Source organism: Hippocampus bargibanti, linkage group LG02 (assembly GCF_051943395.1).
Source record: "Hippocampus bargibanti isolate YZ-2025 linkage group LG02, ASM5194339v1, whole genome shotgun sequence".
NCBI classification, from domain to species: Eukaryota; Metazoa; Chordata; class Actinopteri; order Syngnathiformes; family Syngnathidae; genus Hippocampus; species Hippocampus bargibanti.
In genome coordinates, this window is record NC_142735.1 from 24,854,858 (window position 1) to 24,872,210 (window position 17,353).

The 17,353-nt window shown below is 47.0% G+C and overlaps 1 protein-coding gene across 1 annotated transcript; it reads right to left on the bottom strand.

The window, feature by feature from the left end:
- Positions 1-741: 741 nt before the first annotated feature.
- cyp26b1 (cytochrome P450 family 26 subfamily B member 1) lies at positions 742-17,087 on the bottom strand. The gene is made up of 7 exons (XM_088990425.1): positions 16,687-17,087; positions 9,614-9,838; positions 5,042-5,160; positions 4,805-4,961; positions 4,581-4,736; positions 3,643-3,927; positions 742-3,173 (listed from the first exon to the last, which is right to left on the bottom strand). Exons 1-7 carry the CDS (start codon positions 16,888-16,890, stop codon positions 2,781-2,783), a joined length of 1,539 nt encoding a protein of 512 aa, XP_088846551.1. The 5' UTR covers positions 16,891-17,087; the 3' UTR covers positions 742-2,780.
- Positions 17,088-17,353: the final 266 nt, after the last annotated feature.

Below are 17,353 nucleotides of genomic sequence, written 5' to 3' on the forward strand. Positions count from 1 at the left end.
ACTACCAGTAAGACTTTAGTTTGCTGACGAAGTTTCTTGGATAAGAAGCGAAACGTCCGACACCTTCAAAGAAGTACAGATGACGCCTGAAGAAACCTTTTGTTTGTATGTGTTTGTGTTTATCTGTCAAGGTGTATTTTCTCTCTTCTGTTTCTCTTCAAGATGGAAGAGGTCTATGGAAAAACTTCCACCCCACCTTTCGCTGCCGACTCATCCTTGGGCCTCGTGTTTTTACATTGGCCACTTTTATGTGAGTGAGCAACGTTGCGCTCAACAGTCCTTGATTTCTCTTGAATTCTTCCTGTCCCGCAAGGGGGTCGGCGCGACAGCATTTGCAACACTCTATGCTTTGAATGTATTTTGAATTATAGAAAACATTTTAAGGCGCAGGTGTCAAAGTCATGGCCTGCGGGCCAAATCTGGCCCGCCACCTCATATCGTGGCCCGTAAAAGCAAATCATGTGTCGACTCCGGTGAGCCCGACTAAAATTGACATGTAGAATAAATTGACAGTGACATTTTGCCATCATTTTGTGACCCTGTTTACACTCACTCAAGTAATATTCGACAATAAGTTGACTTGAGTTATTTCAAAAACAGTAGTTTGTTAATATTTTGCGGACAAATAGTAGTACGATAAGATGACTGAAACATTTATTCGGCTTTCACTGTTATAACGACTCTTCGAGAGACAGCGCAACCCCAATGTAGCCTGTGATAAAAATCATTTTTACACACCTGTCGTGCGCCGTCAAACATGACAATTAATTTATTTCATCGCCATTTCTTCGTGGAGTCCCCCAACACAACAATTTTTTTAACTACATAGTTTATTGCAGGAGTACATTGAACAACCACGGTTCCAAAAAAGATGACGACATTGATAATTCCACTAAGCAACATAATATTTCCTATGAAAAGAAATACAAATATGTACAGGACGTTTAGACAAAGCATCAGGAAAGGAATAAAAACATGTAGTCGCTTGGTCCTTGAAAAATAGTCTTTCCCCCCAAGTGCTTTTTGTTATTCCATCATTAATTTCAAATAAAATGCAGCGATAAGAAGTCTGAAGAACAAAACGCGGCTTAATTACAGTCATCAAATAACACTCTAAACAATTTCAACACTGTGTACACGATATAAATGAAATACATAACATTCTATAGAAATCCAGTATTTTCCAAACACCTTTTTTCATTTTGGCTCAAAACTAAAATAACTCTGTAGTAGAATTAAAAAACAGAACAATAATAATATTAATATGGTTATTAGCCGATAGTTGATTTTATTTTCTTGTGATTTGCGAGCTTTGCCTTAGTATCACGCAAATGATGAAAAACAGTAGCATGTTAGCGCTCTTTTTGGTCTTTTACTTTATTTTTTTTACAAAATGCTGATCTTACAATGATGCACTGTTTATTAGGTGTGTGTTTGTACTGAGTATTAGTCATGCATATTCCAGTTGGCGCAGAAATTCTGCGCGAGTTAGCTAGCGTGACTTAGCTAGCGTGACTTAGCTAGCGCGAGTTAGCTAGTGCAATTTAGCTAGTGCGAGTTAGCTAGCGCGAGGTAACTAGCGCAAGTTAACTAGCGCGACTTAACTAGCGTGAGTTACCTACCATGCAGAGTGACATTTATCTAGTCAGGAAACAACGCAAGTTTAACAAAATAAGTTTGGACGTCGAGAACTCTCCATGAGATGACGTCACAAAGAAGCAGCAAAGAGAATACTTGTCATTTCTTTTCCTCGAACAAGTCAGTGGTGTGTTAAGACAGGACCACTGGCCACGCCATTGGTGGTTTTTCCGTGTACCCGAGCTAAAACTTCCCCACTCCGCGCCGCTCGGGCTTTTGGTTGGTTCAAAGGCTACCCGGGTGGAATGGCCGCGCTGTGATTTCTCGTCTTGAGAGAGACAACGTGGGAGCAACGCAACGTTCAAAACGACCACGACAGGACAAGGACGAGCAGCGTTTGCATGTCAAGTGGGCCTTTTTTTAACATCGCCCCCGGTCCATCGCGTATGTTTGTAATGGTCGCTGTGTGCAAGCCATTGTTGCCAATGGAAGCGGTGGTGGGTGCCAGTTAGCTTATGATGCCTTTCCGATTGTCCGTTGGAATCTCAGAGGAACTGAGTTGACAGGGTGATTTTGCCAAGAAGGAGTCTTGAATGCAATAACAACAACACCAACCATGTGCGATCTTCCCAACAACAGCAGGGAAACCTTTGGGGAGCCTTTTCAAAAGCCAATCACGTTTCATCCAAAGGTGACTTTCACTCTCTGGGAGCGCAGTTGAACTTTTAGACATTTTAGTGTTTTCGTATGAAGGTAGTCAGACAATCAACAGACAAAATGATTCAAAAATCCCAGCTTGCGATTTACTTTTGATTTAGGGAATGAGGGGTACTGAAGGACAGAAAAGAGACTGCCTCCGGATAACCGGATCTTTGTCGCCCCCGTTTACCCTGCTGCGATGATTGGCCAATTTGGATTCAGGAAATTCCCCCGAAGCCTTTGCTTCCTGTCCTCCGGTACCCCGTTTGATCCAACTTGCCGATTGACACCCCCCCCCCAACCTTTGCGCGCACACACATCCCCACGAAGTGTTCCCATGATATTCCATCACTTTTTGTTGAGATAAGAGCAGAATCCTGATGGCAAGCTTCTTCCTTTCCGACGGAACAGGAGGTGAAAACCTTCCTTGTAGTTTTCAAAGCGCAGGGAAGAAAATGCTGCGTCCTTCTAGCAACCCCCAACCCCCCTTTAGTACGCCACCTTCACACGGTGGCACCGAGCAGCTCCTCTGACTTGGCCATGATCTCGTTCTGGTTGGAGTCCAGTCCGTAGAACTTGACCTTCAGTCCGTCCACCGGATGGACCACAGGCACGGTGGTCATGCGTGGGAAGTTTCGTGTGGCCAGCTCAAAGCGGCTGCTGCTTGCCAACTCGATGGCCAGGATGCGCAGGAAGAGTGTGGCCAACTGCTTGCCCAGGCAAGAACGGACCCCCCCGCCGAAGGGCAGGTAGTGGAAGCGCCCCTCCTTGTCTTCGCCACGCTCCTGGCTGAATCGGTCGGGGTCAAAAGCGTCCACATCCTTGAAGACAGACGATGTGTCGTGTGTGTCCCGGATGCTGTACATCACGCTCCAGCCTTTTGGTATCTGCACCCCCTGCAAGCCCAAAGACACATACTTAAAAAATAGACGTGTCTGAATGTCGACGAAAACAACTGCCGATTTACGGCTCACGTGCAGGAGTACGACAAGACCAAAATGTTTTTTGTGCCTTGCAAGGCATCAGGAAATGGTCCTGTTCGACTTATATTGGTACAAAGAAAATGAAGTCTTCTGACAGAATTGTTGAACTTCCAACTTTTAGCATTCTACAGACCCCCCCCCCCCCCCCAATTTTGCCTCACAGCAAGCTAGTCTGTCCCTCCGACGTCTTAAGCCGACACCCAATCACAGCACTGATTTGTCTCCTCCAAATGGAACCCGAGAACAAGACCTGGAAATGGTCCCAACGGCACCGGTCCCCGTTTGATGCAAGTACTTGTTCAAATCAATTAGTGGGATGGTCGAACAAGCTAACGGACGATCCCTAGCGACGGCGATTCCCGGAGACATGTTCCACACTTACGTCAAGTTCAAAAGTCTGCATGGCGGTGCGGTAGGCCCCCGAGACGGGGGTGAAGAGCCTCAGAACCTCCTTGATGACGCAGTCCAGGTACTTCAGGCTGACGATGGTGTCCAGATGCAACTGGCCCTCGGGGCACAACCGGCCGTTATGGAGGAAGCCCCTCACCCTCAACTCCTCTCGCAGGCGCTCCAGGACCTGCGGGTGACGCAGGAGCTGCATGATGAGGGAGGTGCTTGCGCTGGCTGTGGTGGCGAAGGCGGCAAAGATCAACTCGATGGTGGACTCCTGGAACAATGCGCAAATATATCACGTTGAACTCTGCCGGAAGTTGGCGAAGTAGGCGTTTTGTCGGTGGAGTAAATAACGCTTGTGCGACAGGGCCTCTGCAGTTCACTCTGTGTGTGTGTGTGTGTGTGTGTGTGTGTGTGTGTGTGTGTGTGTGTGTGTGTGTGTGTGTGTGTGTGTGTGTGTGTGTGTGTGTGTGTGTGTGTGTGTGTGTGTGTGTGTGTGTGCGTGTGTGTGTGTGTGTGTGTGTGTGTGTGTGTGTGTGTGTGTGTGTGTGTGTGTGTGTGTGTGTGTGTGTGTGCGTGTGTGTGTGTGTGTGTGTGTGTGTGTGTGTGTCTGTGCTGTGTGTGTGTGTGTGTGTGTGTGTGTGTCCGCGTGTGCGTGCGTGTGCGTGTGTGTGTGTACAGGAGACCTCTTTCAGACCCCATCCAGGAGGAGTGTTGACTTATTTTTGGCGCTGGACTTAACCCAGAAACCACACGGACAGAGAGAGAGCGCGAGTTGAGTTTCCACAGAATTCCTCCGAATGACTTGAATCGGTAAACAGAGGGTGTGCCTGTACGCTACTCTGCGTGTGTCTCGTGTTCCTACTCTCGCCGGGATGATTGATGAGTGACACGACAAGTGCTCGCGAAGAACCTAGGGGCCCCAACCTTGAGCTCCTGCATGGTGAGCTCGGCGCCGTTCTCCTTGGCGCTGTCCATGAGGACATCCAGGGCGTCGCTGTAGTCTTTCCCTTGTGTGCTCAGCGGTTTCTCCCTGATGGCTTTCTCGATGCTCTTCTGCAGCTTGTCGCGCGCTCGCAATCCCTGCAGGCGCAGGCGAGGAAAAGTCACATCCGGGTATTACAGGCGCGAGGCGCTGCGCTAGCACATACCTTTCGGTAGCCACTGAAGGGTATGTCGATGGGAAGACTGAAGAGGTTGTTGACAAAGTCCTGGAAGGTGGAGAACAAGTGCCTCATCTCCTCCTCGGAGACCCGGAATCCCAGCAGTACTCTCACCGCCATGGTGAAAGACAACCGCTGGCTCTCCCTGCAGAAAGGCCAACGTTTTCCCGCTCAGGGCGATGCCATTCGGAAGCAGGGTGGGTGCTGCCGTTGGGCGGTTTTTACCTGTAGACGTTGATGGGCTCGGGGTTGGAGCTCCACACTCGCAGGCTCTCCTGGATCACCTGCTGGATTTTGGGGAGGTACGACTCCAAGGCCTCGTGGCTAAACACTTTGGCAAAGACCTGCGAACGTGGATGATCGAAGACGGATCAGCGGGGAGTGGTCGGGGGCATCGGAGAAAGGGGGCAGTCTCGGGTCAGGTCAATGGCGCCATCGCCCGCATGGTCTCCTGGCAGTTGATGGCCGCCATCTTAACCGCGGGTCGCCCAGGGAAAAAACGCAAACTATTTTCTCCCTCGGGTCGACCCAACTGCGACATTGTTTATGCGCGGGGATGATTTATACGTTTGCGACGCTGCGCGCAAAAATGCTGACGGCCCGAAGGGATATTTATACAATCGTGGATTCAGTTCTGGTACAAAACGAAGTCTCCCATATGTGACTGGATGACAAACGACTGATTCGACTCTTGAGTATGTTTGTGGTTGTGGGGGTAATTACCATTTGATGGATGAGCATCTTTCCCAAAGTCATTTTCCTTTGAATGAAAATCTTTTTCGGTGTTTGGAAATTTTGCTGGCAAAATGATGCCGTGGTTCAATCCAGTTTATTGATGTTGGATTGAATTGGATTGGATTTGCCTTTATTAGTCTCGCAGTGGAGAAATTTACATTTCCGCGTGAACTGACTTTGTTTTCCTACGTTTGATTTTCACCTCTTGCGTGCAGCTGTGGTTGTTTTAAAGTGGATCCATGTCTCTGTCACATAGTATGCCTTAGAACAGGGGTGGGCAAACTTTTTGACTCGCGGGCCGCATTGGGTTCTAAAATTTGACAGAGGGGCCGGGCCAGGAGCATTTGGAGGGAGTGTTTGGGCCGTGTTTTCGAGTTGATGACGATCCCCATGTGACGTCACGTTTGGACCGCCCCTGACCGAGAAAGCGACACACAATGCATTTTGGGTACTTTGTTTGGTCTGAAAACTTCGTGTTGATCCGTGTTGATGGCGAAATTAGAAGGAAAACACATAAATAACGCCATGGTTAAGAACCCAATTTATTAACTGTCTTTCAAATGTGAAAAATATCCCAGATCAGTTAATAAATTTGTCTCAAGGAATATGGCGTTTACATACTATTTCGGAGATACTTGGAGGAGGAAATGGAAATAGATTAAAATAACATATGCACTGTGATTCATCAAGATTGCGTCTGTTTTTAGTAAGTTTTCATTGAAGGGGCAAAGTTAAAGAAATCAACATTTATTGAAAAATGGAATCACTTTCAACATTCAAAACATATTATTACACAATGAAATATTCAAGCTCAATAATACCTACTTGTGTTAAATTCCGCCAAATCATAGATGGTTTGTCCTGACCGCGCGCTCAACAAACTCCTCACTGACGCCCTCGCCTTCACGCGCAAACAAAACACATGTACCGTCGCCGAGCACACAAACATAGACTACCTGCAGTGGAATTTGCATACTCGGCACGGCAGCCAATCAGAAGCCTGCTTCTTTCTTCCGGACTTTCGCAAGCGTTATAAAGTCGTGCAATTGCATATAATTTTCCAAAATAGATGCACAGAACCTCAGCCCAGAAGAAAGATTCAAAAGAAGCTAACAACATACGTGACGCTACAAAACGTAAATTTACATTAAACCGTGACTGTAAAGTGTACGTGAGACTTATGAAAGGGGCTTAGTGGTTCGTAGGAATCAATGCAAACGTTGCATTGTGCACCACAATGACAATCGACTACTGCAGCAAAATCTAGCCATGCACATTTACCGTAAATTAAGCAAGGTAGCATTTGTAGTAGGTACATTCTTGATTAAAAAAAAACTTTATACTTTGTGACAATGTTTTTGAATGTGATTAGTTGTCTCATTGTGCTTCAAGTTGTGAAAAATGGTGCAGGCAACTTTTCAGTTACCTGCCCTGTTGTCCGCTATTTTTTTTTGTCATGAGTTTCAGACACTGTTTTTACTATAATTTGGGCAGGTTCGGCGGGCCGGATTAAAAAGCCTAACGGGCCGTATGCGGCCCGCGGGCCGTAGTTTGCCAATGGCTGCCTTAGAACCAATGCGGGTGTTTAGCATTAGCCAAATGCTAACTAATTCGCACTGATACACAGTATGCCTTTTAACCAATGTGGGTCATTAGCATTAACCACGTGCTAACTAATTTGCACATACCCTCAAACAGAGTGTAAGATAAAATTTCTTTGCAGTTTTATTTGACTATTGGATAATCATATTGTCATGGCAAATGTTTGTTTAGGGTGTCTGCAACTTTTTGGGACGTTCCAAATTTGGCACAGGAGGGGAGCAAGGTCCTGGGTGCTGGGGGGGGGGGGGGGTTCAGGTTGTCTAGCAGTCATTCTGCTGCACCACAAAAACGTGACTGTCTTTATATAGCCTGCGGCGCACGCGCACGACCATATACGTGTGCGCACACACACACACACACAGACACTCAGTGTGGTGTAGTGAGCGACACACAGACACAGTGGTCTTAATAACATCCATATGTCTTAAATTATGTGCTTTAAGTGCTGTGAGCTGCTGGTCCCTCAAACATGTAAAGACTCCTTTATTTTTCTCACCGGCCGTCTTTTGCCTTGCTCCCGCTTTCACCCAAACGTCCACGATCCTTTCTTTTTATTTCCTTCACTGCAGACCCCCCTTCCCCCACCGAAAACATCACTCGCACCCACCCGCCCGCTTCTATCTAGTACTCTCCTCACTGCCGTCAATCAATCAACCAAATTGTATTTTTGTTGAGAGCAAAGCGCTTTCCGTGAATGGAAATGGGCAACGTCACAGACGCTTGCGTGCGCAAATGATCTATGACCAAAAGTAAGACAATGCCCATGGTCGTTAGATGCGAGTATGTCACCTTTTTTTTGAGTCGTCGTCGTGTCATCTCGGCCACGGACACGCGCGCGGAGTGAAGATGCGCGGTTCTGCATCTCAAGTGGCAGCCCCCTCTACTGGCTCCAGGCCTGCAGCTACACCCCCTAACAGAAAACCCCTCTATGTGCTTTCCCTAATCAGTGATCATTACACGAGCTTCGTGCTCAGGGGTCTCCGAGGAAGCAAGAGCCCAGATTAGAATCCGATATTGGAACCCCTACCCTAGTTTGAAACCCGATTTTGAAACCCTACTCGGCAACCTGAGGTCACCCATTCTGCGGGTCTGATCAGAGCCCAGATTAGAGCCGACCGACCCTGTGCCGGCATGGTTGACCCCGCCTACCTCCCGGAGGACCCGGCGGGAGAAAGTGAGGGGCTGTTTTACAGGAAATGCACCGGATTGCGCCTATGTGTGTGTGTGGGTGTGTGTGAGTGAGTGTGAGAGCAAGGTAGGTATTTGCCCCCGGGACGAGGGGATAATGACACTAAGTGGCTGATTACCTGAAATGGCCTCAGCGAAGAAAAGATGGCGGATAGAGAGATAATAGGCGGCGTCAGGGAGGAATTAAAAGGGTTTGCGGGGGGGGGGTCTCGGAGTCACAACCCGAAGAGTGGCTCGCCCAGGACACACAACGTCACCCAAAAAGGCCACGTAATTGAAGGGTGTCAAACTACGACATTGTCGTTATGGCTGCTGGTTATTTGGCTTGAGTGGATGATGAGCTGAATGACTTAATGGCTGTGCATTTCCAATTATGCCGCTCAACAAATTTGTGCTTTTTTATTTGAAATATGTGTGAACTTTCCTTGATTATCATTATTATTATTATTATTATTATCATGCTATTTTTTATGGATTTTTTTTGGGTGCCAATTCGAAATCTGTCCAGGGTTTTCCCAATTATAATTAAAAAAATAATACAATAACAATGTTCTCTCTCTCTCTCTCTCTCTCTCTCTCTCTCTCTCTCTCTCTCTCTCTCTCTCTCTCTCTCTCTCTCTCTCTCTCTCTCTCTCTCTCTCTCTCTCTCTCTATATATATATATATATATATATATATATATATATATATATATAGTATGTACGTACAGTATACATATATGTGTATGTTTTTTGCATGATGAAAAAAGAATATCCTGTTATTTTTAGCCATGTCATGCAAAAAAAAACTAATAAATAAAATGCCTGCTACTATACCCTTGATTTCTAAATATTCCAAAATAATATATTTCTCTATTATATAATTGTGATTGTATTATTGTATTTCTTTAAATGTTCAGGTACGCATAAAGCCACCTATAATTCAACCGCATATGTTGCACAACGCAACATAATTATGTACATTTTTTGCCATTACCTGAGGTTACTCTGATCTTTGTGTTGTCATATTTGTCATTATTATTATTATTTTGACTTTATGTTACTTCCGGTTTGAGTGAACGCTGGCACGTGTGGCTGCCTCTGCTCACCCGCAGAAAAAAATATTCTGTGACTGTAAAGTGTCCTTGAGAGTTTTGAAAGGCGCTTATAAATGAAATGTATTATTGTGATTATTTTTATTATTTTTATGTTCAGGCACACATAAAGCCATCCAGGATTCAAATTAGCTGTTCCACACGTAACAAGACGAAACGCGTAGATGGCGCGTACCAACCTTCCTCCTCTTGCGGTGGATGTCGCCAATGCTGTTGGCGAGCGAGTTGGGTCCGAGCAGGGCGGCGGTGCTCTGCGGCCAGTCTACCGTCACCAGGGTGTGCTCGCCCATCAGCACCTTGCGCACGTTCTCGGCGCCCGTCACGCGGATCAGCGGGCGTCCCAGCAGGTGAGTCTTGAACACGTTGCCATACTTTTGCCTCCGAGACGCGTGGAAACCTGAACCCTGTGTGGAGGAGCGGGAAGGGGGAGGCAAAGTATCCGGGTCAGGCGGGTCAAAGCTGTCACCGTCTACAACGGATGCCATTTGCATTTCATGTCCGGAAAGAGACATGGTGGACCCTTGATGCGGCTCGCCATCTTACGACCGTGTACGTTATTCACATGCATGTGGTGCCGCACATGCTCACAGTAAATTCATAACATTCACAAAACCATGCAAAGTAAACATACGTGGCAAGGCCGCGCTGTCACAACGCTAACTGGTTTGACCCGTGAGGCCTTTTGCGCGTGTGGGGGTAGGGGGTCGGGGCTTTGTGTCAGCGCCACGCATGTGCGGACAACCACATGACTACTGTGAAATTTCTTCAACATTTTTCTTATTTGCCTGTTTCTGGATCTGTTGGCGCAGCGCTGCGGTCACACTCCAGACTGGTGGGCGGCAGACACCAAAATGGGGGTCATGTTTGTCACCGTGCCGTACGCTGTTGTACTTTGTCAAAACACACAATTTGACTGAAATAGTGTGTGTGCGCATCATGATCGTTCCATTGGCAATGACTCGCCTCCTGCTGGTGCGCCCCCCGGTGGCCACCGACAAGATTCTTGCAACGAAGATTTTCTTTCTTACATGCCTGTGAGTAATATTATTATACACTCAGTTTGCCTGCGTTGATGCCCTTGTGTTCAATGGTTGATAATTGAAACCATGTCAAGGGTCATTTTGTGAGCCCGTCAATGGCATTTTGCATGATGCGCTAGCAAGACGACGTGAACATGCTTTGTGTATTTATTTATGTATTTTATTTTTTAATGGAAAACGTGAACTGTTCGTGGTGCAGTCTAATTTTTTGAAAAGGCTATACAAAAAAAAGAACACAATCATTATTGAGAGGGGGGTGGGAGTTGAATGACGTACAGATGCTCCCCAACGGAAGGTACAGCAAATCGGCAACTAAAGACATGCATATACGTTTTTACTTGTCATAAAATTCAAGTATCTATGTGGGCCTGATTCTAAAACATAGGAAAGTAGTAAATGACAACAGCTGGCACCGAATTAAATATACCTCGAGAAATTGCATTTTGGAAATATTTCCCAAGAGGTTCAGGAAGTGGGCAAATACTTTTTTATAGGCCAGTTGAAAGATTTTGAGGGGGGGGGGGGTCTGGTCCCCAACCCTTTGCGCATAGCAAGACTTTACTGTATGGCTCTTTTTTCAGGGGCGACACGACCACTTTCTTTTTGCCCGTGACGTCGCCTTGCACCGATTGAACACAGATGCCGCTAATTAGCATTTTGTCATTGTGCTAACCCGCCTCAGATGTGTGCGCCTTTGCGCGGTGTCAACGCTTTTGTCTGCACTCGTAAAAACGTGACCCTCATGGGAGCGTCGTTTTGAGAATGGCCTCCCGCCCCTCTGGTCAGCATTTTGGAATGTTCCTTGCTTATCGTGGCGAGGAGCCCTCGACACCATATTTCTTCTTCAAACTTTTGATCTGAGCTGTTTTCACAGCTCCTGTACACTTCCTCTTTTTTTACTACGCACACGCTCACTAGGTTGCTGACTGACTGGCCTCTGGAGCCCTCGGGGTGTGTGTGAGCGTGTGCGTGTGTGTGCGCGCGGGTGTGTGTGTGCGTGCGTACGTGTGTGTGCGTGCGTGCGTGCGTACGTGTGTGTGTGTGTGTGTGCGTGCGTGTGCGTGCGTGCGTGTGTGTGCCTGCGTGTGTGTGTGTGTTGTTTTCCAAGCTACATTTCGCTGCCACATGGATGTAGAGTGGTTTAATATGTCTGCTTGGCATGCTGGCCTGCACACGCACACACACACACACACTAACACACGCAGACACACAGTTGGAAGGGGAGTTGCTTCAGCAGCCAGACAAGGCTCCCTTTCACACTCCCAAGATACACCATCAGAATGATGCGCGCACTTGCGCTCGTGTCTGTGCGTGTGGGTTTTGATATGTGCGTTGTTGGGACATTTCTTTGTGTGGCTGTCCGAGTGCAAAACATTGCTATGTGATTTTCCATTTCTTCTCCATTTTTCCTCTTCCACACACAAATGTTTTCATGTCTTGTTTGTGAGAAATAGGACACTGTGTGTGTGTGTGTGTGTGTGTGTGTGTGTGTGTGTGTGTGTGTGTGTGTGTGTGTGTGTGTGTGTGTGTGTGTGTGTGTGTGTGTGTGTGTGTGTGTGTGGGTGGGGGTGGGGGTGTGGCACCGATGACATTTAGCTAAAAAGGTGAGAATTCCACTCCCACCTCTCTGTTCCAAATCTGGCAATATGCACAAAAACACACACACTCACACACCACAAAACACACACGGCAAGCATGGAAAAATTGTGGCGTAATGACGCCAGTCTTCGCTTGCAAGAGAACATAACCGCATACAGGATTTGTCATTCACACTCACACACACACACGCACATGCAAACACACTAAAGGGCACACAAAGAAAGCCAAATCATACAACGGGCACAAAACATGAAAATCGGCGCTCGTCACCTCAGGAGAACATCCCCGAAAAGCGCCCGCGTGTCTCTGCCGCCCACGGCCCGGGTCCACGCGGCGCTAAAAATACCCGCGGGCTCTGTTGGCCTTGGCCCACCGGTGAACCTGCGCCGCCGGGCCTTATAAATGTCCCCTTTGTAGCACCGTGGAAATGTCCAAAAAATGACTCTTTTATTAGGCCATGACAAAAAAAAACACAGCTCGTTACATTGCCTTAGATCTGCGTGTGTGTATGTGACACATGACGGTGATGCTTAGCAGGGGGACAGAGGGGAGGGGGGATAGGGGGGCTTATGGGAAGAAATAGGGTCACTGAAACCACAATTTGAAGCAAGTGACAACAAAACCCGCACGCCTCACCCAGTCGAAAATAAGCAACGTCGGGTCAAGAAAAGGCCCTGACGTGACATTCAGAGTCACCGTATGGCAACAGAGAAGCACTCAGAAGCGCTCCAAGTCGAAACACTCCCCTTCCGCTCGCTCGCCTTTCACAAATACGCTGAGGAGATTCCAAATGCGACTTTCTTGAACCAGACTCAAATTGTCAATACGTTTCAAAATTTAATATTGAGTAATGATTGTATGTTTTTAACTCATTCACTGCCAATGTGCAAACATATCCAGCCCAAGTGCCAGGGTTTTTGTCATTTTCACTCAAATTGCAGGACCAACAGAATATTGAGTTTTGGGACTACATAAAAACATTCAATGCAGCGCGAGACACCTAAGACTCTCTTTCTTCATCAGAAAAAGAGTTAATTCCTACGTTTTATGGGTCTGGAGTTATCCGAGCTACTAATTATTTTGTGCAGATGATAAAGAATATATGTCTGACATCTCAAAAGTGTCTCGACAACACGAGCTTGGTGCCAGTCGTTAGCCTGTCTATGATGTTTCCCATTGTATGTTATCATCAAGCTAGCTGGCAGACTTTATGGGATTGTTTTGAGGCACGTTTTCTGTTTCATTTGACAATCAGCTGAACTTTCTGTACAACAACAGTTGTTCAGCTGAACAACTGTACTTTCCACAATTGGCCCGGCAGGTGAACCCAGTGTCGAAGCCGGCCTGATTGACGTCCGAATCCAAAGTGGGCGCAACGGAGGTTAAAAATGAAGGTTGGAGGGAAGCGCGAGGACAAGAGGCGGTCAAAGGCTGCGAGGGAATTCATTCCCTCTTTTCACCTGTCAATCATTCAGACGCTGCCAGGCATGCCAGGGAGCCCCGCGTGTGTGGGTTGCGAACGCGCATGTGAACGCCGCGATAGGGCCTGGACTCGACAATGACGCGCGTCGCCTTGCGGTCACGCCGTCGCATCAGAAAGAGAAGAGGAAGGAAGGAAGGAAGGAAGACGAGGAGGCGGGAAAAGAAAAAAGGGGGAAGGCGGAACGAGGGAGAGCGAGAGTGCGGCAACGGGTGAGGGGAGGGGTCGGGGGGGCAAAGAAGGGCTTCGGATAGTTCAGCCAGAACACCAGGAGAATGGGGCGAGGGCGAGCGAGGGGAAAGAGAGAGAGTGAGAGCGTTGGCCCCTGACCTGAGGACATTTTAGAAAAGGAGATTATGCTTGTTGAAAACGCTCTAAGCGCTCACCCCGGGACCCCCGCTAATACCCGTCGACACACACACACAGTCTCCTCCACCGCATAAACTAGTCTGCACAAACGCAGAAAAGATGGGGGCGGGGGCTGAATGGAAAAATAATATTCATTCAATTTGTTTCAAAAGATACAATCCATGCATTAAATGTATTATTATTATTATTAAGCATTCAAAGACTGACAACTATGTCGGACTTAATTGTGGAGTTACAGCATTTAACTTTCACCCATTCAGGTTTTCAGATTTTTTTTTTTTTGGGGGGGGGGGGGGGGCGAGGGGGTAATGTACCTTCCAAAAACTCCTTAGTGGGGCTACATTAGAGCGCTTCGTTATCAACCGTAAGGCCACACGTAATGGAAAAAAAAAATGGTCGAAGATTCGGAGGGTGTTTAAAAGTCTGACTTGACTTTTAAACGAGCAAATTAAAAAATACAAAGTTTAAAGAGTGAATTGAAAGCCAGGATGCGGACGACGGCGTTTCGGGCTGGCATATGGCGACTGTTGAGCGCCTCGTTGTGCTCACACATCATGGTCAAAAAAAGGGTTGCGTGGGGCATTTAAGTGCAAAGGAATGCCTCAGAATTTTGAAAACTTTTGTTGACTTGCTTTCTTTCTTATTCTTTTTTTTTTTTTGGGGGGGGGGGGGGACACAGACTTCTATATCAAATTTACAAGATTTCAATTTTGACTTTATGAGGACTCCAAGTCCAAAAGTTGCAGCGTTCACCCTTGTGTTGTCACTCTCTAATTCGTACGTCATGTTGTCAATCCTGCGCTGCTCCAAGGAACTAACCATTGTTTTTAACTTGTGAGAAAACAAATTGGTTTTCAAACACGACTTGAGACACACACATCAAGTCCAAAACTGAATCGGAGCTTCTTGGAGGGTGGGGGGGCGGAGGGGGGTCGGCCATGTACGCGTAACCACACGTTTGCCATGTAGCGCAGTTACGGAACGTTCTACGGCGAAGACGCCCGTCACACAAACTCGCAGTGGATGCGAGTTTTAGTCCGTTTCAAACCTCTCCCGTTGCCCGCGTCCATGTGGTTTGAATCTGTGTTATGCGGTCATTGCTTGGAAAAGTTGCCAACGTACCCCCCCCCCCCATTCGCTGATTCGGAGATGCTCTCAGATTCAACTTTTTTTTCAAATGTTTTTAATAATGTGACTTGAAGTCGTGGAAAATAGCAAATGTTGGCATGTGTCCAATTGGTGAAGTGGTAAAATGAAGAATTATTTAACAATTTTAAACAGGTTAATAATAGTGGTTTCGGCGAAGTAAGAAATGTATTTAGTTATAAATTCCAAGTGGAAAAAGGTGTTTTTTGTGGGCCATGTAACAATATGCCGTGGGCCAGATATGGCCCCCGAACCTTGAGTTTGACACCACGTTCACTCGCATGAAAAAAGAGTGAAAACAGAATAACCCCTTGACCTTCCAATTTCCAAAGTGGAATTTTGTAAACATGTTACATACAAATGAAATAAAAGTTTACATTTTGCTCTTTATCTTTGTGTGTGTGTGTGTAGGGGGGTAAAAATCGACTTGTGCAAATTGGTTTTGGTCCTTTTTTTTTCAAGAAAAGTCCAATTTTTTAAACATTTAAATTAACTAAATTATTTTGCGGGGGTCTATCTGTTTGGATCCAACTGAAGACTGGTTTACTTTCAATCTGTTGCTCAAAATGTCACCAGAATGGTTTTCGTGCAGCCCACGGAAACAAACACTTCTTATGGAATTGATTTTTTGTTTTTCATTTTGACCAAAGAATTGACTCGGCAATTCTAAATTTTCTTGACTTTTTTACATTCATGTATTTACATTAATTATTACTTATATGTGACTAGTTTCCCTGACATCTGAAAACTGGACACTTGTAATATGGGTTGTTGCAATATATCTAAATGCATTTCTTGATTCTGCACTATGTACAGTCTTGTTTATAGAACGGTTTTTGCACATCTACATTTGCACAGTATACAGTTGACATTTTTATTTTGTTATTCTTAGAATATCTTGTTTTCTATCCTTTCACTCCCACCCCAACCCCATCCCTCTTCAATTGCTGCTGTGGACTGCAAATTTCCCCATTGCGGGACGAATAAAGGTGATTCTGATTCTGATTCTGATATCAAATTTAACTAATCTATTTAAAAAAATGTTTTAGGACACCCCAAATGTTTTTCCTTTTTCGAATCCACGTAAAGCAGATAAAGTCCAATGAAAAGCTCAGATGATGTGACAGAGTTTAAAAACTATATACCAATAATGGAAAAACAATCTATACACTTTTGAACATTTTATACAAAATGGCGCCTTGTCCAGAACTTTTTTTTGTTTGTTAAAATGTACAGAAACCAAAGAAACACGTCTGTTCCAAAACTTTTGATGGGGGGGGTGTCGTATCTAAATGACATGAAGAGCCTATCACGGAACTCGATGAGGTAATTGAACAAGACTTGGAGACCGACGCATAATTTCAATCATACTTACATTCAGTCATTATTTTTTTTTAAATGGTGCGTTTAGCCCCCACCCTCCACCTCTCCCGCGAAGTGGCCGGCTCCCCATTTCTCAGATTTTCAATTTCTGAGGGAGAAACAAAAACGAGCATCCTCTGCCTCCCGCGACCTGTCAATCAAAGTGTCGCGTGCGGATTCGAAACGAGACGCCAAGCGGGAAGCGAGCCGGAGGGAGTGTGTGTGTGTGTGGGGGGGGGAGGAGGGCGCCGCTTACCTGCAGGAGCCAGTGGCACGTCTCGCCGATGAAGGGGAAGCCCATGGAGCCTTTGGGCATGGGCAGCTTACACTTCTTGTCCCGCGTGGCGGTCCAGCGCAGCTGCCACAGCTGCTGTGACACGACGAGCAGCAGCGCCACGCACAGCGCGCACGCCGCCAGCGTGGCCAGAGCCGACAGCAGGTCGAAGGTGTCGAAGAGCATGCTGGGGCCGGGGGTGGGGCGGGGAGGGGGACGCGACGAGCTCCTCAGCAGCCGGACCACCTCATGCCGCTCGCATTAACGTGAAGATGAGGAGGGAGGAGGATGGCGAGCCGGGAGAAGGAGGCGGTGGAGGAGGAGGATGCTTCGGCTGCTGCGTCTAGTGAGCGCGCGCGTGTGGGCGCACTGTGCGTGTGTGCGTCAGTCAAATGAGTGTTTATATAGCGCGCAGGCAGCGGCCAAGGTCTCCCCCCTCCCCGCCCCTCTGCTCCACCTCCTTCGGCTCCTGGAGGGACCCCCCCTAACCCACACACCCCTTCTCGAGAGGAGGGCGGGGAGGGGGGAGGAGAAGAGGAGCGCGCCCGTCGTGTCAAAGGTTGAACTGGTCACCTGCGCGCCGGAAATACGACAACGTCACGTCGCCTTTCCAAAAGTTGCTTTCTGGACTTCCGGGTTTGACTCGAGT